Raw genomic sequence first — 26,803 nt, 5'->3', positions numbered from 1 at the left:
GAAATGTTCTTAGATTCTGACATGCCATCACAGAAGACTTTGGTAAAGCAATACAAAACAAAGTAAGATTCTTGATCTTGAGAGCTTTATACCATAATGAAATGGACATGATATAACCAACAGGAATGAGATTAAACACTAAGATAATATGGTTAATGGAAAAAGCCTAGGTTCAAAAGCATGGGACTATACCAATTACTGACCACTATATATGAACATAACCTTGGAGCCCTGGTAGCGCAGTGGTTAAGAGTTTGGCTGCCAACCAAAGGTCAGCAGTTCAAATCCACCAGCCGGTCCTTGGAAAACCCATGGTACAGTTCAACTCTATCCTATAGGGTCGCTATGAGTCGACGGCAACAGGTTAGAGGTTTTTTTTGGTATGAATAATCTTAAGCAATTGAGCCTTAATTCCATGATTTATCAAAGATGGGACCTACTACACACCTACTAAAATGTCTAAAATTAATTTAAAAAAAAATTGACAATAGCAAGTGCCAGTGAGACTGAGGACCAACCAGAACTCCAATACATTGCTGGTGAGAGTGCAAAATGGTACAGCCACTTTGGAACACTGTTTGGCAGTTTCTTACAAGGTTAAATATACATCTACCATATAATCCAGGTATCTAACCAAAAGAAATGAAAACTGGGATTCACACAAAAACTTGTCTGCAATTGTTTCCAGCAGCTTTATTTATAATCGCTAAATCTAATTTTTCTAAAAATTAGAAAAAAACCAGACTGCTGGAATATTACCAACCAATAGAATAGAACAAATTATTGATTCATGCAACAACATGGATGAATTTTAAATGCATTTTGTTAAATGAAAGAAGCCAGACCCAAAAGACTACGTATTATTTCACTCATATGACATTTTGAAAAAAGCAAAACTATATGGAGAAAAACAGGTTAGTGGTTGCTCGGGGCTGGGAAGCACAAGGGAATTTTGAGGGTGATGAAACTGTTCTATATGGAACTATGGTAATAAACATGACTATGCATTTGTCAAAATTCATGTAACTACATATCTCAAATCATGAATTTTACTGGATGTAAATTAAAAACAAAAATCAACCAGGATGAGGGATAAAAGATGAAATGCAGACTAAGACAAATGAATGTAACTGTACTATAAATGAATCAGATAACCACACTGAGGGAGACAGAGAAGAAAGGAGGTGACCTAAGCAACTTTGGAAAAGTGTTTTGATTGGATACAGTAAGGCTAAAGACAAAAAGAACTGAATACAAACACTACACTCCAGTTGGTAAATTTGTTTCCCACAGGGACATGGATTAGGAATTAGTTAGAAACTACTTCATTTGTGTAACAGAGCTAAAATAAATAAGTAAATGTATTACAGACTATGAGAGCCAGGTTTCTTACTGTTGGAGAATAAAGTTACTAAGAAGGAAGCCAACCTGAAAGATCAGTAGTGGCCAAAGTTAGAACAAGTTGAGCAATAATATAGTAACGATAGTACTGGATTATTACACAAAGAAAAAAATTAATGTCCACGAGTCCATTTGCAGGAGAAGTGACAACTCTTTCCTACAGAAGGATAACTAATGAGTATAAAATGAATGAGGGAAACAGGAAATCACCATTGGAAGACCACAGTAATAACTGCCATATGCAAGATCCACTGATGGGATGGTAAAATTAGTGGAAGAAAGTAATTAAGCAGAAATAGAATATTTGTATAGTCTAAAAGCATATCCTCCAAAATACTATTTAATTAATAATTAAGAAGGGAAAAATAGTTAAGTTTATAGTGCAGAATCCTGGCAGACAGCACCTTAGTCAAGTGATCAAGATTAATAGCATCAGTAACACATATTGATATCATGTATTTTGTTATGAACTGACAAGGGAAAACATGCCTCTGGCTTATCCTTCCGAATAAAGCATAACCTCAATCTACTCATGAGAAAACACCAGATAAACCTAAATTGAGGAACATTTTACAAAATAACTAACCAAGAAGTATCAGTTTTTTGACCACTCTCCAAAAACGTGAAGGCCATGAAAGACACAGAAAGAGGAGACAAAGGATACAGTACAACTAAACACAAGGTAGGATTCTGGCTTGGATCCTGGAACAGAAAAAGGACATTAATGAAAAACTGGTGAAATCCAAATAAGTTCTGTATTTTAATTCACATTATTATACCAAAGTTAATCTCTTAGTCTTAATAAATGTTCTACAGTTAAGTAAAAGGTTAACTTAAGAGCAAGCTAGATATAGGGGGCACAGTTACAGGGACTTCCTAGATAGATCCAAATACCTCGTGGGATTGGTTTACTGGGTTAAAAAGCTTAGGACCATAGTCTCATGGGACAACTTAGTTAATTAGCATAACATAGTTCATAAAGATAATGTTCCACATCCTAGTTTGATGAGTATGGTCTGGGGTATTAAAAGTTTGTGAGCAGCCATCTAAGATTCAAATATTGGTCTACACTCACCTGGAGCAAAAGAGAATGAAGGAAACCAAAGAATCAGTAAAGAAACTAGTCCACAGGACTAACAGCCCACACAAACCATAGCCACTTCTAGTCTGAGACCAGAAGAACTAGATGGTGTCCAGCTACTACCACCAACTGTTCTGACCAGGGACACAATCAAGGGTCCCAGACAGAATGGAAGGAAAATGTAGAACAAAATTCAAATTGCTAAAAAAGGCCAGACTTACTGGGCCAACAGAGACTAGAGGAACCCCTGAGACTATCGCCCTAAAAGGTGACTCCCAGTGGTCACCTTTCTGCCAAATAATAAATTGGCTTATAAAATAAACAATATCACCCATGAGTAATGTGCTCCCTTAAACAATCAACTATATGAGACCAAACTGTCAACATTTATCCAAAAGCAAAGATGAGTAGGCAAGAAGAGGCAGGGAAGCTAGATCAAGGGAAACAGAAGAAACAGAATGGAAATAATGAAAATGCTAACACATGAAAATTGTAACCACTGTCATGGAACAACCTATAAAAATTGTTAAATGGAAACCTAATGTGCTATGTAAACCTTCACATAAAACACAATAAAATACTAAAAAAAAGAATAAGTTAGGTAAAAGGATACCTATTCAAATCACATTTTCAATCTCAAAGATTCTGAGCATGACATTTCAGTGCTAATGAATCTTTCACATAAACACAAAACTCTTCCTCGTAAAAGAAATCATACCTTCAACCTTCTATAACAGGTATGAATTAATTAATTTGGGGAGAATAGCAGATTGAAAACTCAAATCTTATTAAGTTAGACAAAGCTTTACCTTTTTAAATGAAACAATCCATAATCATGCTCTGCAAGAAACATCATTGTTCTGACACATGTCAGTAAACAGTTGTAACTGCTGTCAGGGTTAGCTAGCATAGCCAGTAGACAGTCACAGATTGAGGCCATCAATTCCTTGTTTGGTAGAGAATTGGAAAGCTGCTCCACTTCAGAAACAGAACTTTCAGAAGAGCTTGGCAAAATAAGTGCAATGTCCTGTGGGGGAGGGGAGGAACATGAAAAAATAAATTTTTAAAATGATCATGTCCATCACTTGGCATTTTTATATCAGAAATACATAACAATTATATTTATAATTATTTCATTAAAATATTATTTTTACCTTATCATCCCAAACATATACTCAAACACATTAAGAACAAAAGTTGTTTTACCCTTTTATAAAATACAAGGATATACACCTAAAGAAATAAATATTTTATTTTATAATGTTTTTAAAAGCATCTTTTGAAAAAATTTTCCTTCTGTATTACACTGGTGGAGCCCCGATGCAGTGGTTAAGAGCTCAGCTGCTAACCAAAAGGTTGGCAGTTCAAATCCATAAGCCACTCCTTGGAAACCCAGGGCAGTTCTACTCTGTACTACAGGGTCGCCATGCATCAGAATCAACTCGATGGCAACCGGGTATGTACATATGGTTATTAAACTGAGTGTCGTTTCTATTTTCAAATAGTTAATGAAAAAAGTGACGTATTTTGATACTATTTAAAATCAATACATTATTCATGAATTTGTATCATTTTAAAATTTACGAGAAACCCTTCAGAAAATAAATGTTAATAAGCATATCTATAGTGGGATTTAAAATGTCACAAAAAGGGATTGAGCAACTAAACATTTAAGCATAGTTTTCCAATTAAGTATTTTCCTCTAATTTTAACACTCAAGTTTTCCAATGCCAAACAGATTTAGCTAACAGTAACTGTACATTTACCATTTTTTTCATAGAAGTAAATCAGATTTTACAAGGAGCATTTTTGGGTATGTTTCATCACCTTTAAACACTTCAACATACTGCATACCAGTATTCAAATTGGCTTAAAAAGGCAAAAGAAAGCTTGAATCAGAAGGGAAATATAACAAGATGAGGCCCTGGATGAATTTTATGAGATCAGGGCAGCTAGGATGCTATATAGCATCATTCAGTGTACTCATGCAACTTGACATGGTTCATAGGACAAACACTAGTCATATGGGCACTCTGAGGTACAAAGAACTTAAAATACCTTCACTCCAAAATTATTTTCTACCAGATACCCTTTACATGAAAAAAAAAAAAATCCACACCAAAAATATTCCTTCTTGATTTGAATCTTAAATGTAATCAAATTGGATTTTTGTTAAACTAGAAACAGTCTTCCAACCTGGGATTCTATCAAAAATATTCTGCCTGCCCACTCCATGGAATACATCCTAGAGAAATAAGAGCCATCACACGAATACATATATGCACACTCAAGTTCACTGCAGCTCTGTTCACAATAGCAGAAAGATGGAAACAACCTAGGTGCCTATCAACAGACAAATGGATAAACAAACTATGGTACATACACACAATGGAATACTATGCAACAATAAAGAACAATGATGAATCCCTGAAATACCTCACAACATGGAAGAATCTGGAGGGTATTATGCTGAGTGAAATTAGTCAGTCACAAAAGGAAAAATATTGTAAGAGACCACTATTATAAGAACTCAAGAAAAGGTTTAAACATGGAAGAAAACAGTCTTTGATGGTTACAAGGTTGGAAAGGGAGGGAGAGGGGAATTTACTAACTAGATAGCAGACAAGAATCATCTTGGGCATAGGGAAGGACAACACACAATACGGAGGAAGTCAGCATAACCGGACTAAACCAAAAGCTAAGAAGTTTCCTGAACACAACCAAACACTTTGAGGGACACAGTAGCTGGGGTTTGGGGACCATGGTTTCAGGGGACATCTAGGTCAACTGGTGTTAACAAAGTTTATCAAGAAAATGTTCTACATCCCACTTTGGTGAGTGGCATCTGGAGTCTTAAAAGCTTGTGAGTGGCCATCTAAGATGCATCAACTGGTCCCAACCCACCTGAAGCAAGGGAGAATGAAGAACACCAAAGACACAAGGAAAATATTAGCCCAAGAGACAAAAGGGCCACATAAACCAGAAACTCTATCAGCCTGAGACAAGAAGAACTAGATGGTGCCTGGCTACCACCAATGACCACCCTGACAGGGAACACAACATGGCCCCTGATGGAGTGGGAGAAAAGTGTGGAGCAGAACTCAAATTCACATAAAAAGACCAGACTTAACGGTCTGAGACTGGAGGAACCCTCAAAGCCATGGCCCCTGGACTCTCTGTTAAGCCAGAACTAAAACCATTCCCAAAGCCCACTCTTCAGACAAAGATTAGACTGGACTATAAAACATAATAAAATACTTGTGAAGAGTGTACTTCTTAGTTCAAGACGATACCTGAAACCAAATCGGCAGCTCCTGTCCAGAGGCAAGATGAGAAGGCAGGAAGGGACAGGAGCTAGTTGGATGGCCACAGGAAACCTGGGATGGAACGGGGGGTGTGCTGTCACATTATAGGGACTGCAACTACTGTCACATAACAATATGTGTATAAATTTTTGCATGTGAAATTAACTTGAGCTGTAAACTTTCACCTAAAGCACAATTTAAAAAATTGCCTGAGAAAAAAAAGAAATCACATCTGATGACCAAAATGCAGAAGCATTCTGACAAGCTAAAATGCTATTAGGTATAGAAATCTTCTCCAAGGATATCAATCACAATGGGCTTTAAAAGTTAAAACAACTCTCACTGACTCATGGAACTATAAACTGGAAATCAATAATACAGACAGCAGGAAAAAATATACTTCTTTTAGTGAACATCTATAAGCACAGTAGTCTGAAACATACTAAAATTACAGTAATCTGTGATACCTTCAAAGGTTGTCTTTACAAGATAACATGATATTAATTAAACCAATCACAATGTTATAAAATTCAAGAATGATTCAGTTTATAACTGGAAGGAAAATGAACATATTAGACATAACCAATCCCAAAGAATACAGAAACAGTGGCATTAGAGCAATTACCAGAGGACATCATCTCATTTAAAAAAAAAAAAAAAAAAAAAGGGAAAGAGCTGTTCAGAGAAATTTGTGAAGTACAAACCCAAAGAAAGCTACTGCTGGTTTACTTGTCAAATTTGTCCCTAAACAGCAGGAGTAATAAAACAGAGGTGAGAGCTCTTTATTCACAGCCAAGATTGATTTCAAGAGAAGTTTTAAAACAGACACAGAATTTATAAAAATAACTATAAATACCTGATCACAGAGAGACTGCAAAATGGATGTGATATATTCAACACACTGTTGGCGAGTAACACTGTCTCCAGGAGACCGCACCAAAGCTAACAGGTCTTGAAATATCTCTGCATATCTTTCATCACCTTTAATAGTTCCATTAATTAGATGCAAAGTAGCTAATTTACAAGCTTTGTGTGAAGCCAGAGCATCAAGAAGAGCAAGCAACCTGGCGGTTTGGCTAGAATACTGTTTTTCTTTATCTTCTGAAGTGCTGAAATAAAATCAATACATTTAGTAAACAAAGTTCTTGATTTTAAAGCACTATTCAACTAATATTTATTTCTCAATACATACCATCACACAAAAATCTGTATAAAACATTTCATTCCTTGGATATAAGGCCAACTTCCTTAGAATTTTACAATTATAAAATTTTGTAAATTCAGGTTTTCAATAATACATTTTCTTAAATCAGAGTACTTCTTTATAGTTCACTTTTTCAAACACCCAAAAATATGAACTTCAAGGTATTTTATAAGTAAAATAATGACAAATTTTTCTAATTAACAGCTATATATAAACGCGCATACACAGAGACATATACATACATATCTCTCTGTGTGTGTGTGTGTGTGTGTGTGTGTGTGTGTGTGTGTGTGTGTGTGTGTCTGTATCCTGGGCATCTAAACCCCGGTCTCCAAATTGTTAAGTGAAAAAAATGTATCTGTGACAAGAATAACTTCGTGAAAAATTTTTTTAATGTAAAATGAAAATACCTTTGCAAGTCTTCTACAATCAAATCCAACACAGTTCTCATTATCAGAAGTGCAGTTGGTGAGGCAAGGTCACACAATTGAACACAAATACGCCGTAACATGTGTTGAATGGGCTGGCAGGTTGCGCCAGAGAAAGAGCGAACTATTTCTTGGAGCAACTTTGCTTGAACATGAAGGTGCATGCTCCACAATTTTCGGGTGTTGAGTGCCACTGATATATCATGTGGCTCAATAACCTGTTAAAAAAGTATAATGTGTGTGTACAAAGATTTTTTATATTTATTTGTAGTCACAAAAACTGTTCAGGAAGAACTGTTATGAAAAGACCATCTTTACTGCATGCTCAAAAAACAATTTTCTATTATACAATTAGACATTTGCTTGACTTCAATCAGTCTAAAAAATCTTATTGTTCTTAGGTTAGCAGTCAGTAAAGCAGAGTCCATTGGTGAAGCAAATTCTAACACATGAAAAAAGGATTTAAAATAACAGAAAAATAAAAGTACAAGTATACACAACAGCATAAAACTTACTTTAACAAAAATTTATTTAAAATGTTACCCCCATATTTCCTCAATGACCAACTTCCTTCAGTTTTATCTCACCCTCATCGAGTTATTTTATGTCTTTTTGGAGGGGAGGAATGAGGGTTTTTGTTTTGGTTTGGTTTTTAACAAAACCACTGGCTTTTTTTTAATGTTACCACAGTCATTTATAAGATGCACGTTATATGGAAGTGATACCTGAGTTGTTTGCATGGGCAATGGAAGAGGCAGCAGTTCTGAAAGGAGTATGAGTCCAGAAAAAAATCCTTCAGGAACCTTCAAGATTGAAGAAAGAACTTCTTTTAACATTAAAGACCAAGTATTATTGGCCAGAGTCTCTTCTGAGATTGTGAGTTTTTCATTAACTCCTTGTGTAAAAGTCAGTAAGATATCAATGATATCATTCTGAATTTTCTGTTCATCACTATCCAAACGACCTGAGAGGGGGATAGAGCACAGGAGCATGTGTAAAGTAACAAGTGCTGAAGGAACACGCATGTCCTTAAACTCAAAGGATCCACCTCTCAAGAGTTCCGTTAACATAGTTTTAAGAAGAGTGAGTGTGCAGCGAGCCATTGAAATAGTAGTAACTCTGTGAAGAGTAGTCCCCATGTTGACATGGAGCCTCCACGGCTGAGTCAGAATACTGTTCAATTTTTGCAGAACCCGAATAAAGGTGTCCATTCCTTCAGCAGAAAAAAGCTGAATTACAGCAAGATTCCATTTCAGGTCTTTCTGCTGACCTTTATATAGAAAACGGAAAATAAAACTAATTACTTATACATTAAATAACTGGTTACAATTTTTGGATATTTTATTTAATAAATTATATTTATGCTAGGCTTAAAGAATAATTGAAGGCAGCCATATTACCTTCAACAGGAGGTGGTGGGCATGCCACATTACAGAGAACACGTAGTGCAGTGGTAAGACCAACTCCTTCTGGGGTCATCAAGTTATCAATATTCTTTAAAAATAAAAATAAACAAAAAATTTAATTTTTTGGTATGTAGCAAATCAATAGAAAATTCCAGATAAGGTATTAGTTAAAAATATGAGCTTCAAGTTAAGTACACTGCAACATTTAAAATTTACTAAACAAACTTAAAACATTAATAAGGTTCTAGCTAAAGAAGTTTATAAATTTGGCATAAGTTGCACCATGCTTCCATGATATTATATGAATAAAAAGAATAACTATACTAAAAAGTACATATAGAAATATATAAGACTCTCTGTATTAAGAGTTTAAAACAGTTCCTTGCCATATACTCTTTCCACACATCCTCCTTCCAAAAAATGAAGCAATGACTGTTTTTACAAAGCTCTGTGGCATTTAACTACTTTCAAAACTTAGGAAGCAACAGGGAATGTTTTAGGACTATATAACCTACTTTTCAAAAAAAGTCAGGTATCATGGGCGTCTACTCATGATGACCAGTTGGGGCAAGATTAGAGGGAAAAAACATATATAGTTGCCTATGTTCTTAATATCTGCCTATGCTATGTTTCCTGGCAACAAATAGTTATGTTTAATTTACTTTGTTGTTGTAGATTTCACAGAGCAACAAAAAGATGGTTTAAAAAAACTTGCAAGTTGGAAGAACTAACATTAAAAAATATCACTATTTCAGCTTCTAAGCCTCAGGAGAGAAACTTAAAAATAACAAAATCCCTCTCCCTCATATATTTCCCACCTTAGATTAGCCTTTCCTCTAATTTTTTCCTTGCTGCTTTTCAATAATTCCACTCCAAATTATCTAAGACAACAGGAAGCCAGAGAGAGAAGTTTCAGTGCTGGATCAACTCTTCTTAGTATATGTTGGAACTTACAATAATCACAATTAATGGATAAGGATTTACATGAAAATTAAATTTCTTTTACTTACAACATGCAATTCAAATTTCTAGAATTAATTTTCTTAATGGTTAAATAGTTTTACGCAAGTCACTTGATATTTATTGGACATCTTGTATATTCTGCTGACCATCATGCACAAGTACCCAGAATACCTGACCATCTAAATTTACAGGACACTACTTGTACTTCTGTTAAATAACAGACTGAATATAAATGCAAAGCTCAAGATGTTGTTTTAGGCAGAGTAAGGAGCACAGAAGGATACAAGGCAACGTAGGAGGTAAAGAGAGGCTTAAGAGAGATGAGGTAAAGAGAGAAGGATGAGGGCAGACAGATCAGTGAAGAAAAATCTGAAGAAGATAAGTCCAAAGAATACTTTGTCACTGCATATGAATAGCAATGGATTAGATAATACACATAAATTATGTTAAGAACACACACTGCAAATTGAAGACCAAGGTGGGTTAACACACCCTTACAGACATATACACATACATACAGCTCGTCTGCTAAATGAAGAAAGAGATAATTCCTAAGGTTCATTCCGCCCTTCTCACTTAAAACATTTCACTACCTATGAGCACCTTTAGCCCTTCTTCCTATGCTACACATTGGATCAACTAAGGAGCATCAAAGTAAAAAACTTCCAAAACTAACAATGCTCCGATTTTAACCTGTTAAGAGTTATTTCAACAGTATTATTGACCATCTCAAATTAACAACAAACAGAACCATCCCCATTGCAATCATCTGGAATTCACCCTGTTAATTTTCACCTATACTCAATTTTGAGGGAAATCCTTCTTCACTAATTACAGTTTCACTGAAATGTTACGTTACCATAAGATTTAACTTTCAAAACACTTCTGTAAATGTCATCAATACAGTTGGTGATATTATTTTCATTTAAGGGAAAAAAAACAGAACAACCCTGGCAGTACAAAAAGCAGTCCACCTCATGTATCTTTGGCTATGTGTATTTTCACCAAAAAAAAAAAAAAAAGGTTGGGAAGTTATAAGGTTGATATGTTGTGGGGTTGTTAACCAATGTCATAAAACAACATGTGTACTACTGTTTCAAGAGAAACTATTTGTTCTGTAAGCCTTCACCTGAAGTACAATAAATTTTTTTTAAAAAAAAAAAAAAAAGCAGTCCACCTCAGAGTTATGTACATGTGTATTCATGTACACACACAATTACATACCTAGCTACATCCATAGAGTAATGTGTACCCACAAGGTCCGGTAGATAATCAAGTTAACAATTTCTGCATTATCTGTACAGGTGATTTAATGCAATACAGTTTCAGAAAATCAAGGCACTTTTAAATTTTACTTACCTGTTTAACATACTCAATGAGGGTTGGGATGCAGTTTATTTCAAATCTAAGGTTTTTCAGAGGTTCAAGCCACTTGCCAAGTTCTTAAAAACAAAAATTTTTAAATATTTAAAAATAAAAGCTTTTACAATAAAGGAAGTAAAGGTATTCTTTTTCAAAGAAAAACATTATCAGATACATACTGATTTCAATAATCTATATTTCATACAGGGATGAACTTGTATCTAAATCTTTCAACAAGCTTTAAAATGAAATGTATAAACATAGCCCTACTATACTGATTAAGAAATAAGAAACGACCACTCTTACTTATTTGGTTTTGAACAGGTTAATCTAATTAAACTAATTTTTGTTATCAATATATAACATTTTAAAAAATTACAAAATTGCTTATAAACTAATATGTAAAGAACAAAAATTATTCACATTAGTTTATTCAATTGTGTTTATTCAACACAGTGTTTATTCAACTGTCCATGACTCCCACCTCAAACAGAAAGCATGCCCAAAATGTATTAATTTCTAATGGAACTGAGTCCATGGGAGGACATTTACTTGGTGTCTTTTCCCTTAATACGAATTTTGAATTGTCAATTTTCTAATTTGCCTTCATAAAACTGAAATTAATTGTTATCACTCCGAAATAACGACAGCAAATTTTGCTAATAAATACAAAAGAAATAAAGGGGAAAAACCTCCAAATATACCATTTATCACAACCGAACTCAAAACTCTCCTACAAACTGTGCCATAACACCTATACTTTATCAACAAAACTGTTTCTAGAAAAGTATTCTAATGTGCAAAGGGATATACCAGTCCTAGAACATTTTATAGAAAACAGCAGTCACATCTCTCCTTGGTTCTATAATTCTCCGTGAGGATTATAGCTGTGCACATTTGAGTATTTTTCCTATGCATTTTTAAATGTACTCTTTCATATATACACAACATATAGCTCAAATGAAAAATGTAAATAATAAAACAAATACCTGTGTACCCATCACCCAGAAGAAGTGGTAAAGCATTAATAATACCTTTAAAGACTCTTTGTGTCCTTCTTTTGTAAAGGCATACTTCAGGGAAAATCTATTTCCAGTATTGGAAGTTTATTATCCAACTTTTAGTGGAGGTATTAAAGATAAGAATTAGAATTAAAAATAAGAGGTCATATGCTATTTTAAAGCATTTTTATAATACTTACTCAATATTATCAAATTTTCTGCTCAATAGGCCAGAAAGCCAAGAGCCAAAGTAAAATAATTACATTGTAATTAGATATCTTAAAACTTCTCAAGATGGCTACAAAAGGTTTGCCATAACCTTCATTCAAGATACTTTTTCTTTTTTCCCATACAAAAATTTATACATATATTGTTATGTGACTCTAATTGCTCTCCCCATACTGTTGACAACACACTCCTCCTTTCCACCCGTTCCCAATGTCCATTCAACCAGCTCCTAACCCTCTCTGCCTTCCCATCTCACCTCAGGATAGAAGCTGCCCATTTAGACTCTTGTATCTACTTGAGCTAAGAGGCACACTCCTCACAAGTATCACTTTATGTCCCACAGTCCAGTCCAATCCCTGTCTGAAGAGTTGGCCTCGGAAACTGCATGCTTTCCAGGGTACCTCCAGTCTCAGTCAGACCATTAAGTCTGGTCTTCTTACTAGAATTTGAGTTCTGCACCCCACCTTTCTCCTGCTCCATCTGGGACTCTCTGTTGTGTTCCCTGTCAGGGCGGTCACTGGTGATAGCCGGGCACCATCTGGTTCTTCTGGTTCAAGATACATTTATATATTTTAAAAAATAATGTTCAAATTCACTATTCTTTACTTTTAAGGATAGCACAAGTGTGTTAATTAACTACAAATGGGATCCTAAGTTGTACTCAGAAATGCATATGTAGTAAAACACAAACACATGCAAAACTATACCCAAACTAAACTTTTTATCTTTCAATCACCTCTTCTATTTTGATTAGAACCTTCAACTAAATACCAAACTTCATGACTTTCCAGAGACAGTATTTTCAACAATTTCATAAAAACCTCATTATAAATGCCATATAAATTATCTTCATAAAAGGTATTTCAAGACGTTAAAAACAAAATGTTAATAGGTATATTATCAAAACATGACAAAGCTCCTGAATTAGTTCTATGAAGCAAATATCACTCTGATACCCAAACCAGACAAAGGTACCAGAAGAAAAGGAAACTACAGGACAATATCTCTTATGAATATAAATGTAAAAATCCTCAACAAAATACTAGCAAACAGAATCCAACAGCATATTAAAAGACTCATACACCATGAACAAGGGGGATTTATTCCAGGAATGCAGGGATAGTTCAACATTAGAAAATCAATCAGTGTAACACACCACATCAATAGAACAAAGGAAAAGAACCACATGATCATCTGTATGTATGCAGAAAAAGCATTTGATAAAATCCAACACCCCTTTTCTGGATGAAAACCCCAAAGACGACTGGAATAGAAGGGAAATTGCTCAATATAATTCAGGCCATATATGAAAACCCAAAAGCCAACGTTACACTTAAGACTGAATGCTTTCCCCCTGAAACTGGGAACAAGACAAGGGTGCCCACTCTCACCACTTCTAGTCAATATTGTATTAGAAGGCCTAGCCAGAGCAATAAGACAAAAAAAAGAAATAACAGGTATCCAGATTGGAAAACCAAACCAAACCAAACTCATTGCCATTGAGTCAATTCCAACTCAGTGACTCTACAGGACAGAGTAGAACTGCCCTATATGGTTTCCAAGGAGTGCCTGGTGGATTTGAACTGCTGACTTTTTGGTTAGTAGCCATAGCTCTTAACCACTACGCCACCGGGGTTTCCCAGATTGGAAAAGAAGTAAAATTATCTCTATTCGTGGATGATATGATCCTATATATATAGAAAATCCCAAAGAGTCCACAAGAAAACTTCTAGAGACAATAGAGGAATTTAGCAAAGCTGCAGGGTACAAAGTCAACAAACAAAAATCAGATGGGTTTTTATACACCACCAACGAGAAATCTGAAAGGGAAATTAGAGAAACAATTCCATTAGCAGCAGCATCTGAGAGAATAAAATACCTAAGAATAAATCTAACCAGGGACGTGAAGAATTTATCAATGAAAACTATAAAACACTGCTGAAAGAGATTAAAGAAGACTTAAATGGAAAAAGAAGACTTAATATTGTTAAAATGTCAATACTAGCCAAAGTAATCTATAGACTGGATGTAATCCCATTTAAAACTCTGACAGCCTTCCTTACAGAAAAAGAAAAATCAATCTTCAACTTTATATAGAATGGCAAGAGGCCTGAAAAACTAAAACAATACTGAAAGAGAATAACAAAGTAGGAGGACTCACACTTCCTGATTTTAAAACTAACTATTCAGCTATACTAATCAAAACAGCTTGGTGCTGGTAAAAGGAGATACACAGACCAATGGAATAGACTTGAAAGTCCAGAAATAAACCCACACATCTATGGTCAACTAATTTTTGACAAGGGTAAAAAGTCCATTTGATGGGGAAAGAAGAGTCTATTCAGTAAATGGTGCTAGAAAAATTAGATTTCCATGCAGAAAAATGAAATAGGGTCCATGCCTCACACCATACACAAAAGTAAATTCAAACCATGGAAAACAGTATGGTGCTTCCTCAAGAAGCTAGAAATAGAAATACCATATGATCCAGCAATCCCACTCCTAGGTATAGACCCTAAAGAAATGAACCATGACACGAATAGACAATATGTACACCCAGGTTCACTGCAGTATTATTCACAATAGCAAAACATGGAAACAATCTAAGTGCCCATCCACAGACGGATTTAAAAACTGTAGTACGTACACACAATGGAATACCATGCAACAGTAAAGAATAAAGACGAATCCGCGAAACATCTCACAACATGAATTAGTTTGGAGGACATTACGCTGGGTGAAATAAGTACAAAAGGATAAATATTGTATGAGACCACTCTAATAAATTAACAACAAAAGGTTTACAAACAGGAAAAGAAAGAAAAAAACATTATTTGAAGGCTACCAAGGATGGGAGGGGGAGGGAGGGAAAATTACCAATTAGATAGAAGACACAAGTTAATACTGGTGAAGGGAGAGGCAATACATAATATGGGGGAAGTCAGTACAACATGATCTAGGCAAGAGAGGACACTGAGAGAAACATAAGAATAAAGGGCAACTATGGCAACTATTATAGCTTAGACAATTCTGCAACAATAGCATTAAGAAACAATAATTTACAAACGGACAAATAGGTGGTAGATACGCCAAGAGCTGTGGGAGGATGTAAAGGAACACACTCACCGGCAAACATAGGTTTGACAGTGGATATTCCTACATACATGTCTCTAGGTGTGGCTCATATAGAACACACAAGAGGTATAGCCAGAGAAGCCTCTTAGAAATAACCGAACACCTTATAGGATGAAGTTCCTAGGTGAGAAAACAAAGGACCATAGACTTGGGGACATCTATGTCAACTGGCACAACATACTTCATAAACACAATGTTCTGCATCCTACTTTGGTGAGTAGCGCCTGGGGTCTTAAAAGTTTGCAAGCAGTCATCTAAGATACAACTATTGGTTTCTTCCAAATGGAGCAAAGGAGAGTGAAAGGAAGCAAAGACTCAAGGGGGGAATTAGTCCAAAGGAATAATGGACCACGTGAACCACAGCCTACACAACCTTGAGACCAGAAGAACTAGATGGTGCCTGGCTACCACTACCAACTGCTCTGACTAGGATCACAACAGAGGGTCCTGGACAGAGCGGGAGAAAATTGCAGGACAAAAAATCAAATTCACAAAAATGACCCGACTTACTGGCCTGTCAGAGACTGGAGGAACCCCTGAGACTATGGCTTTAAGACACCCTTCTGACCTAGAAGTGAAGCCATTCCCAGAGACAACTTCACAGCCAAGCAACAGACAAGCACATGAAATAAACAATAACACCTGAGAGGAACGTACTCCTTGGAACAAACAATTACACAAGATCAAAAGGGCAATATCTGCTCAAAAATAAAGATGAGAAGGCAGGAAGGGGTAGAAAATCAGGACAAAAGGTAAGAGGGAACCCACGACACAAATTGGGAGAGTGCTGACACATTGTGGGGAATGAAACCAAGGTCATGAAACACTTTATGTACAAACTATCGAATGGGAAACAAATTTGCCACGTCAACTTGCAGCTAATGCACATTAGGTAAATAAGAAAAAAATAAGTAAATAAATAAATTCAAAATGGATTAGGGACCTAAATGTGCAAACTAAAACCATAAAATTCTTAGAAGAACAAGCAGGGGCAAATCTTCAGGCCTAGCTTTCAACAATGGATTATCTAATAACAAAAGCACAAACAGCAAAAGACAAAATAAATAAATGGGACTTCATAAAAATTAAAAACTTTTGTTCATCAAAACACCTTACCACACCAATGACTGCCCTGATAGGAAACACAACAGAGAGTCCAGGACACAGCAGGAGAAAAATGTAGAACAGAATTCAAATTCACGTAAAAAGGCCAGACTTAATGGTCTGACAGAGACTGGAGGAACCCCTAAAACTATAGCCCCCGGACGCACTGCTAACCCTAAACTGAAACCATTCCCGAAGCCCACTCTTCAGACAAAGATTAGACAGCACTATAAAACAAAAAATAATACACGTGAGGAATGTGCTTCTTAGTTCAATCAGATATACCAGACCAAATGGGCAACTCCTGTTCAAAAGCAGGATGAAAAGGTAGGAAGGGACAGGAACTGGTCAAATGGATGCAGGGAACTCAGGGTGGAAAAAGGGAGTGTGCTGTCACATTGTGGGGATTACAACTAATGTCACAAAACAATGTGTATAAATTTTTGAATAAGAAATTAACTTGAGCTGTAAACTTTCACCTAAAGCACTATAAAAAGAAAAATAAAATAAGAAAGACTACCAAAAAAGTGAAAAGCCAAGCTACTGACTGGGAGGATATCTTTGGAAACCATATACCCAACAAGAATCTAATAATCAAAATATATATAAACTTTGACAACAAAAGCCAAATAACCCAATCACAAAATGGGCAAAGGACTTGAATAGACATTTCACCAAAGAGGACATTCAAATGGTCACCAAACGTAAGAAAAGATGCTCAGCTTCATTAGCCACCAGACAGATGCAAATCAAAACCACAGTGAGACACCATTTCATCCTCACTAGGATGGTTAAGATAAAAAAGAAAATAACAAATGTGGGTAAGAATGTTGGGGAAACTGGAACCCTCATTCATTGCTGGTGGGAATGCAAAATGTTACAGCCATTGTGGAAAACAGTGTAGCGGCTCCTCTAAAAACTAAAAACAGAAAACAGAACTACCATAAAACCAAAAAACCTGTTGCAGTCAAGTTGATTCCAACTCATAGCAACCCTACAGGAGGGTTTCCAAGGAGCAGCTGGTGGATTCGAACTGCTGATCTTTTGGTTAGCAGCCGAAAACTTAACCACTGTGCCACCAGGGATCCTAGAACTACCATATGACCCAGTAACTCCACTCCTAGTTACATACCCAAAAAACTTGAAAGCAGAACTCGGAGACTTGTACACCAATGTTCACTGCAGCACTATTCACAATAGCCAAAAGGTGGAAACAACCTAAATGCCCATCAACAAAATGAATGGGTAAACAAAACGTGGTACATACGTATAATGGACTACTCCTCAGTCAGTAGGAGAAATGAAGTCATGACACATGCTATACAGTATGGATGGAGCTTGAAGACAATACGCCGAGTGAAATAAGCCAATCACAAAAGGACAAATATTGTACGACCTCACTTATATAAAAAGACAAGAAAAGGCAAATGTATAAAGACCAAAGTTTATTAGCGGTTACCAGGGGCAGGAGAGAGGGGAAAAGGGGGATTAATGGTGATGGGAAAAATCACACTGAATAAGGGTAGGGTTATGCAGCTGATTACTGTAATTGCTCTCAACAAGTTCTACACCTGTAAAAAGTTGAGCTGGCAAAAGCTGTGTGACACATATATTTACAACAATGAGAAGAAAAAAAAAAAAAGGAGTAGCTGCTGAGGCTACTTATGCACAACCAAACACCTCATGGAATTTGGTTCCTTGGTTTGGAGGTTTAGGGTCATAGTTCATGGGACATCCCAGTTAATTGGTTTAATAACATGTTTAGTGCTTCTGTTTTACTTCCTAGTTCGTTGCGTAGTGCCTGGGATCTTAAAAGCTTGCAAGCAGTCATCCAAGGCACAACAATTGGTCTCTATTCACCTGGAGCAACAGAGGAAGAAGGAGAGTCAGGAATAGGAGGAAGATATAGAATGTGTGGCTAATTGCCTCCGTGAACAACTGCCTCCTTTGCTATGAGACCAGAAGAACTAGATGATGCCCAGCTACCATTACTGAACATTTTGATCAAAGATTCCATAGAAGAATCCTGATCAAAAGGGGGGAAAGGCAGAACAAAATTTAAAATTCTCATGGACTCTAGACTTTCTGGAGCCATGGAGGGCAGATAAACCCCAGAAACTATTGCCCTGAGATAATCTTTAAACCTTAAACCAAAAACGTCCCCTAATGTCATCTTAAACTGAACAACAGTTTAGCTTAACTAGTAAAAAAAAAAAAGTCTGCCTTGAGCATTATGCTGTTTTAAGAACTATCTACATGGGATCAAACTGACAACAGCAACTTGAAAGATTAGATAGGAACCTTAGGGGGCAGTGAGTTTATGTTAATGAGGGAGGAACAATTCAGAAAAGGAGGGTGAAAATGATTGCAAAACTCTAAGAATGTAATTAATGTCATTAAATTGAACATGTAGAAACTGTTGAGCTGGTGTATGCTTTGCTATGTATAATATCAACAAAACTAATAACAAAATAAATAAACTTTAGAAGAAAAAAAAAGACACTGCACTAATTACAGATATTCAAAGGCTTTTTCCTTCACATATTACTCATGCTTAAATAATGTAAGGTACCATACCTTGCAATTTAGCATTATTTTCATCTGCTTTACAAAGCTTCAAGAGAGATGCTGCATGTTGTTCTAGCATTTGGACATCACTGGAAGACTGAACCACCACCAAAATAAGTATACATGCATAATTATAAGCTACTGACTTCTTAGACTTGGAGTCACTGAAACAAAATAAGGTTTTTAAGTTTTTGGTACAAAAATAATTTTTCAGGAATAATTTAAAACAATTTTTTCTACTTAAAGAGAGTAAGGAAATTTACAATGAAACATGACTAACTTCCTCAAGACCAGAAATCAGATTTTAGAGTTCACATCCAATTCACATGAAAACACTGCTTAAAAGTGTGTAAAAAGTATGTGCATTACAATGGAGAGTAAAATACTATTAAAAAAACAGATGAGATAAACAATGAAATATTAACAAGTATACTTCATTAGCAACGAAAGATTAGAAAGTACACTTCACTGGTCTCCTTTAAAATGTTGTTCCACTCTGGATATGAACAAGTGTGATGAATCAATCTACTGCCATCATCACTCAGTCTTCATCACATGCTTACAAAAGTGTTAAGATATAGCAAGGCATAGAAGCCACTGTTAGTTGCCTTTCATAAGCTCCCAAAGGAGATCTGTCACTCAAAGAGTCATACCAAGACCCTATTGTGAGGGCAGCTATCTGGATGCCACAACTTTGTGTGACATGAGCCAGGAAGAGGGCATGGCTCTCTTCTCATATACTAAAACCCTCTGTCCTACTGAGCAGGCTCTTCAAAACCATTATCATTCCCAATTCCTCCTATCCAGTCACAGAAATCTAAAGCCAGAGCACCATGAATAGTTTAGAAGGCAAGGGCAGAAGACTACAAAATACTCCTCAATACTCTTAAGGTATATATTCTTGTGCCTAGGACAGGATTTTCCTCTACCCAAATCAGTAGGAGTACTACAGTTGCAATCTTTGCCAACACCATGGGGAACTGGAATAAACTGTTAAAAGAGCCATCCATCTCATTGCTTTATAGCTACAATCTATATTTTAGAGATTATTTCTGTGATTCTAATCCTTAATTAACAAGTTATGTGTTATGTTAAAAAATAAGTATTAAAAACCATTAAGTATTAGTTTTTACTTTCAAAGAAACACCTTCTTTTAAAAATCTAGGCCATTACTGTTCTAGTTTTCTAACACAATAGAAAATTTAAGGAGTAGAAAATTACCCTAAGGCTTCTTTGGAATAGTACTCCATTAAAGTAATAAGACTTTGGAGATTTTTCTCAAGACTGAAAACATGGCCAACAGCTGACCTTCCCACAGGATTAAAAGTAATCAAATAAAGATTGTGAAGGGTTCCCAAGAGATCAGAATGGTCAGTTTCTTCACTGGCTGTACAACGCTGAAAATGGCTGAACAGTTCTGTAATACACTGCAACGTCTGTGTTGAATCCTGTAGCCACAAGGCAAATGCATCATCAATAACACCATCAGATTGCAGACCTTCGTCTTCATCTTGATCATAAAGGTGACATAGAGCTCTGATCAACAAATTTGTTGCTTCATATTCCGACATAAAAAAAAGAAGACCTTTTTGTGATTGTGCAAGAAACTTTAAAACATCTTTTGTGGCCTGCAGCACACCAGGATGAGCACTTGTTACAGGAATTGACAGAAGCAAGGTAACCAACTCCAAGAAGTGATGACTGTGAAGATACCTATAGAAAAGTTAATTAACATATGTAAAGTCAGTTCAAAGCATTCTTCATTTATTCAGTATTCCCTGGAAGGAAGAGAGGTAAAATTTTTAATGGCCACAGTCCTTACCCTTGGTATATACTGCTTTAATTGAAAACATACTGAGTAGCAAGTCTTCTCTCCACTGGGCCAAAGATAAGAGGAAGTTCTGTAAGGCTTTCTCCTACCTAAGATTCAACAAATATTCAACAGACAACTGTTGATAAGTTTTCTCTTTCCAGAGCTAACCTTGACTTTAAATTCTGGGCCTTCTTCCTAGGCCACATATCAAATGCTCCCTTTTCAACAAGGTCCTACTCTACTCACGGCATATCAATATATCTGCAATTAGTTTATCCAGGAAAACTATAGACTACAGAAAAATATAGTATATTGAGATATACTATATGTAATATATATGAATTGGTATATCTAGGGAAAAAATGTCAAATCATCTATTTTTAGTACTTATACAGTTAATACCACCATGGACAGCAGTCTTTTATCAAATCCAACAACTACTCTTTAGTATACATAGTTTTGGGGGAAAAGTTTGAATTTATTCAACACCCCAAAATAGATACAAATACAACTGATAACCTCTTTGGGCCTATGTTTCCTTATCTATAAAGGTTTTCTTACCTGCAGGCCCTGCCAGGTTAAAACTCTTTTCTAAAATTAACTTGTTCAAAGTGAAACTTAAAAAAGATTGTGAAGAAAAAAGAATCAAAACACAATACTTTTTTTCAAAATTCAAAAATGGAGAGAAAAACTGTCAAAAATGTCAAACTACAAGGAAAGACTAGCCTAATGTAAATTTTTTTTTTATTAATTTTGAGTTAGGAAGAATAACTTTGAAAGTTAAAAAGTATAAAATTACAAGTAGATACATAAGACTAAATGGGCAGCTCCTGTCCGGAGGCAAGGTGAGAAGGCAGAGAGGGTCGGGGGCTAGCTGAATGGACACGGGAAATCCAGGGCGGAAGGGAGGAGTGTCCTGTCACAGTACAGGGAGAGCAACTAGGGTCACGTAACAATGTATGTATAAATTTTTGTATGAGAGACTAACCTGAATTGTAAACTTCGACTTAAGGCATAAGAATTTTAAAAAAAAAGTATAAAATTACTCAAAATGCTAATCTCTCCCCTTCATATTTTCAAAGGATAGTCACTGCAAGTTGTTACACAACAGCTTCCATTATCATCTGGTAAAATATTAATATGTAAAGGCTAGAATTTTTCATCAAAAGCCTCTTCAATCACATTACTGCTTAAAATCAGACTTCTATTTCATGATGATAAATATCCCCAGTGACTATTTACTACAAAGGCAAACAACTGTAAAGAAGACAACACTCCAGAGTTACTAAACTCTAAGAGCAGGAGTGGATTATCCAATAAGCAAGGTAAGCATAGTGCTTACCTTGCTTACCAGATTATCTGGAGTGAACAACTTCATGTGAGTTTCATTACATTTGAAATTGTTCACTACAGATTAGTACGTAAGCACAAGTAAGCCCATGCTCACCTTGTTTACTGGGTCATCTGCCCCTGTCAGGGATTGTAAATTCAAATAGAGGCTTTGATTCTGTAGGAAGGTGCTGTGGGGCTGGGAGAGAGACAGATGCCAGCCGTACCTAGAAGCAGAATCTTTGAAGTGGTAAAAAATGTGAAAATGTTCACTACAGATGATCTGGTAAGCAAGGTAATCTGCACCCTGTATAAGAGCATTCTTAACCACCTTATAGACTAGGCAGAAAAGAGTTAGCATAGCAGGCCTCAGACTGCTTTTGAAGAGCCTGCTTATGAGACTGGCATGTGGAGGGTTCCCATCCCCCTAACTGATAAGAGCAGCTCATTGTGCCTCAACTGTTCATACAAACAATACAGTTTATCCTGAACACTATCCTTCTGGGAGTCTAAAATTCTAGTACATGCTAGGCAGAGAGTCCCTATGTGGTTAACCCACAGTAAAAATTCTGGGTGCCAAGTCTCTAGTAAGCTTTCCTGGTAGGCAACATTTCACTCATATTGTCAAAACTAGTTGCTGGGGAAATTAGGTACAGCCTGTGTGACTCTACTGGGAGAGGACTCTGGAAGCTTGCTCTTGGTTTCCCCCTGACATCATCCCATGCACCTTTTTTTGTGCTGATTGTGCTTTGCATCCTGCATTTTCACTTGCATTTATTTTCACTGTAATAAATCATAACTATGTGTAAAACCATACGTTGAGTCCTGTGTATCATCGAACCTGAGATAGTCTTAGGGACCTCTGACACAGGACATTACAGCCTTGCCGTCACTTCAAACTCAATCCTTCCAAAATACGATTACTTCTCTTCCAAAATTCACTCTCCCTCTTATTTACAGGCAAATGGCAGAAAGGAAAGTCTCAAAAAATAAAACAAAGACCCTACTCTGGGTGCTGGTCCCAATAATGGCAAAATTTTATCAATAGAAAACTTGAGATGTAGATGACAGAAAGAGGTAATAATTGAACCTTAAAGATATCTTTAACTAGAAGTGTAAAATTTACGTTTAAATTATAACGTATTACAGTAATAAGGTACAAAGGAGTTCACACAGAAAAATCTGTCTCCTTCCTATGTCATTCCCTTGTACCATCATCCCAGAAGCAACCCAGCAGCTTCTCATTTATTATGGCTCATAAACATGCTTATCCAAACATTGTTGTTGATTATTAGTATCTTTAACTTAGGTTCCTATTACTGCCTTAATTAAAAGGAGCCCTGGTGGCACAGTGGTTAAGTGCTTGGTTGTTAACTGAAAAGTCAGTGGTTCAAATCCACCAGCTACTCCGTGGGAGAAAGATGTGGCAGTCTGCTCCCGTAAAGTTTACAGCCTTGGAAACCCTAAGAGGCAGTTCTACTCTGTCCTATAGGGTAACTATGAGTTGGAACTGACTCGATGGCAATGGGTTGGGTTTAGGTCTTATTACTGTTTTAAGTACTAACACAATATAGCTCACCCACAGCAATAACATACTTGTCAGTTTCGCTACTGAATATCTATTTTGAAATGGCAAGTATCTTTACACAGACATGCACTGCCTCCAATGGTCTATGAAATGTATTTCCCAAAAACAAACAAGTCTTACCTGAAGAGAACAGGGTATGGATCATCCCTCTCTGGAGGTCCAGTAATACGTGCCATCGTTGGGAAAGACTTAACAGGAGGTTGGACCATTGTATGAGGTGCCGTTTCCATTAAATGAAAAACTTCTTCGAGGAGGTTAATAAGCTTTTCAATTTCCCCTTCACTTATATTTGAGGATTCCAAAAGATCCATATCCATAGAGGCCTCTACCTCATTTTCATATTCTGGATTTGTTCTCTCCAGTCCAGCATCTGTGTCATGATCAGGTTCACTGTGGTTAGGAACAGATGAAGTCTTCTCTGCTAAATGGTCACCAAGTCTTTTAATTTCTGACAAGATTTCATAGAAATGGCATTTCTGAAGGATAGCTGAACCAGCTGTGACAACCCTCACAGTCTGATCTAAAAGTATGAGCTCCAGAAGTTTTTGATAGCCACTTTTTTCATTCTGCCTACCTCTTAAAAAAGCTTCCATTCCTTCTGTCATACTAATGACACTGTCCAAAGCTTTAAAAGCATTTAACTTAAGGGAAGATGAGACATGATCAGCAAATAGGAGCTCAAATAGTCCACTGATCACTCCTGCTTGTAGCAGTCCCATGACACCTTGAGTCCCACATTCTGCCAGTGAGGAGACTAATTTGGTCCCAGCTTTGAGCTGACGGACATTTAAGGCAATGGGTTGGCGAAGGGCAACTTGTAAATTTAACGCTTGCATAGTCCAGTCTATCAACTGGACAAGGGAGTCTTGTTTTGTGTTTTTCAATTGCAAATAACTTAATCCTTTTATTATTAAACTTGGAATTTCTTCTAAAGCTGTTACCCATTTTGCACCTCTATCTTCCCGATACAAATCTAACAATTCAGTTAACTTCACTGAGGCTTCTATTGCCCCTGAATTTTCTTTATCTGGACCTTGATCCTTCATTCTACTGACTTCAATTTCAAAAGTAGTCTTGTATGGACAGCTGAAATATAAAAGTGGTACAAGTTCTCTGTCATATGGATCATATGTCATAGGAGGAACTGAAGCTAAATCTTCAGCAGTGTATTCAACATCAAAGTTTGGATACTTAAATGTTTCACGTTCCAAGTCAGCAATTCCATCTTCATCACTGGAAATTTGTTCATAACCATCATCCCCTGAAAAATTGTTTGAATAACATTTAAATATCACAAAATTGTTGAAGGCATGAATTTTGATTGATAAAAAAATTGCTTATTTAATAGTGTAGCAAACATTAAAAGAATTAACGATTTCCTCAAAAAAAAAAATTAACTTCTCTCAGCATTACTGGCATGAATCAAAAACACTGGGAATAACAAATGTTGGAGAGGCTGCAGGGAGGTTGGAACTCATGCGCTGCTGGTGGGAATGCAAAATGATACAACCATTTTGGAAAATGATATGGCACTTCCTTAGAAAGCTAGAAATAGAAATACCATACAATCCAGCAATCCCACTTCTAGGAATATATCCTAGAGAAATAAGAGCTGTCACACAAATAGATATATGCTCACCCATATCCACTGCAGCACTGTTCACAACAGCAAAAAGATGGAAACAACCTAGATGCCCATCAACAGATGAATGGATAAACAAACTATGGTACACCCACACAATGAAGTATTACACAACAATAAAGAACAATGATGAACCTGTGAAGCATCTCATAACATAGATGAAACTGGAGGACATTATGCTGAGTGAAATAAGTCAGTCACAAAAGGAGAAATATTGTATGAGACCTCTACTGTAAAAACTCATGTAAAAGTTTACTCACAAAAAGAAATAATCTGTTGGTTATGAGGGATGGGAGGGGTAGGTGGGGGAACTAAATAGACAATAGATAAGTGGTAACTTTGGTGAAGGGTAATTCAGTACACAGTACTGGGGAAGCCAGCACAACTTGTACAAGGAAAGGTCATGGAAGCTCCACAGACACATCCAAACTCCCTGAGGGACTGAATTGCTGGCCAGAGGGCTATAGGGACCATGGTCTCGGGGAACATCTAGCTCAGTTGGCATAACACAGTTTATAAAGACAAATGTTCTACATTCTACCTTGGTGAGTAGCGTCTGGGATCTTAAAGGCCTGTGAACAGCTACCTAAGGCTGGTGGTCTCACCCTTTCAGAAGCAAGGGAGAATGAAGAGAAAAGGATACAAGGAAAAGATTAGTCCAAAGGACTAATGGACCACAGCTACCACAGCCTCCACCAGACTGAGTTCACTACAGCTAGATGGTGCCTGGCTACCATCACTGACTGCTCTGACCGGGATCACAATAGACAGTCCTGGACAGAACTGGAAAAGGATGTAGAACATAATTCTAACTCACAGAAAAGACCAGATTTACTGGCCTGGCAGACTGGAGAAACCCCAAGAGTATGGCCCCCAGACACCTTTTTAGCTCAGTGCTGAAGTCACTCCCGAAGTTTACTATTCAGCCAGGGACTGGACAGCCTCATAAAACAAAACGGGACTAACGAGGCACAGCAGTCCAGGGACAAGGACTAGTAGGCAGGAGGGGACAAGAAAGCTGGTGATAGGGAACCCAAGGTTGAGAAGAGACAGTGTTGACATGTCGTGGGGTTGTTAACCATTGTCATAGGGGAATGTGTGTACTGTTTAATGAGAAACAATTTGTTCTGCAAATCTTCATCTAAGATACAAAAAAAATTATCTGTGTGAGATCAAATTGACAACAGCAACTCAAAAGGTGTGATGGGAAGCCTAGGGGGCAGTGAGTTGAAGATAATGGTGATG

At 36.6% G+C, this 26,803-nt stretch overlaps 1 protein-coding gene across 2 annotated transcripts in view; it reads right to left on the bottom strand.

Annotated features, from left to right (window-relative positions):
• VIRMA (vir like m6A methyltransferase associated) overlaps positions 1 to 26,803 on the bottom strand; it is a 65,920-nt gene that overhangs the window by 16,419 nt on the left and 22,698 nt on the right. For both annotated transcript variants that reach the window (XM_023726074.1, XM_004370769.3), the window contains exons 8-16: positions 24,037 to 25,177; positions 20,408 to 20,899; positions 19,196 to 19,350; positions 11,148 to 11,230; positions 8,820 to 8,913; positions 8,145 to 8,689; positions 7,402 to 7,637; positions 6,644 to 6,896; positions 3,292 to 3,509 (exon numbers count right to left, since the gene is read on the bottom strand). In XM_023726074.1, coding sequence (XP_023581842.1) covers positions 3,292 to 3,509; positions 6,644 to 6,896; positions 7,402 to 7,637; positions 8,145 to 8,689; positions 8,820 to 8,913; positions 11,148 to 11,230; positions 19,196 to 19,350; positions 20,408 to 20,899; positions 24,037 to 25,177 — 3,217 coding nt within the window. The remainder of the gene's footprint in view (positions 1 to 3,291; positions 3,510 to 6,643; positions 6,897 to 7,401; positions 7,638 to 8,144; positions 8,690 to 8,819; positions 8,914 to 11,147; positions 11,231 to 19,195; positions 19,351 to 20,407; positions 20,900 to 24,036; positions 25,178 to 26,803) is intronic.

The sequence above is a fragment of the Trichechus manatus genome, unplaced genomic scaffold, assembly GCF_000243295.1.
Source record: "Trichechus manatus latirostris isolate Lorelei unplaced genomic scaffold, TriManLat1.0 scaffold00009, whole genome shotgun sequence".
NCBI lineage: Eukaryota > Metazoa > Chordata > Mammalia > Sirenia > Trichechidae > Trichechus > Trichechus manatus.
Note: the sequence above shows the minus strand (reverse complement) of the source record. Positions and strands in the feature narration are given on the sequence as shown.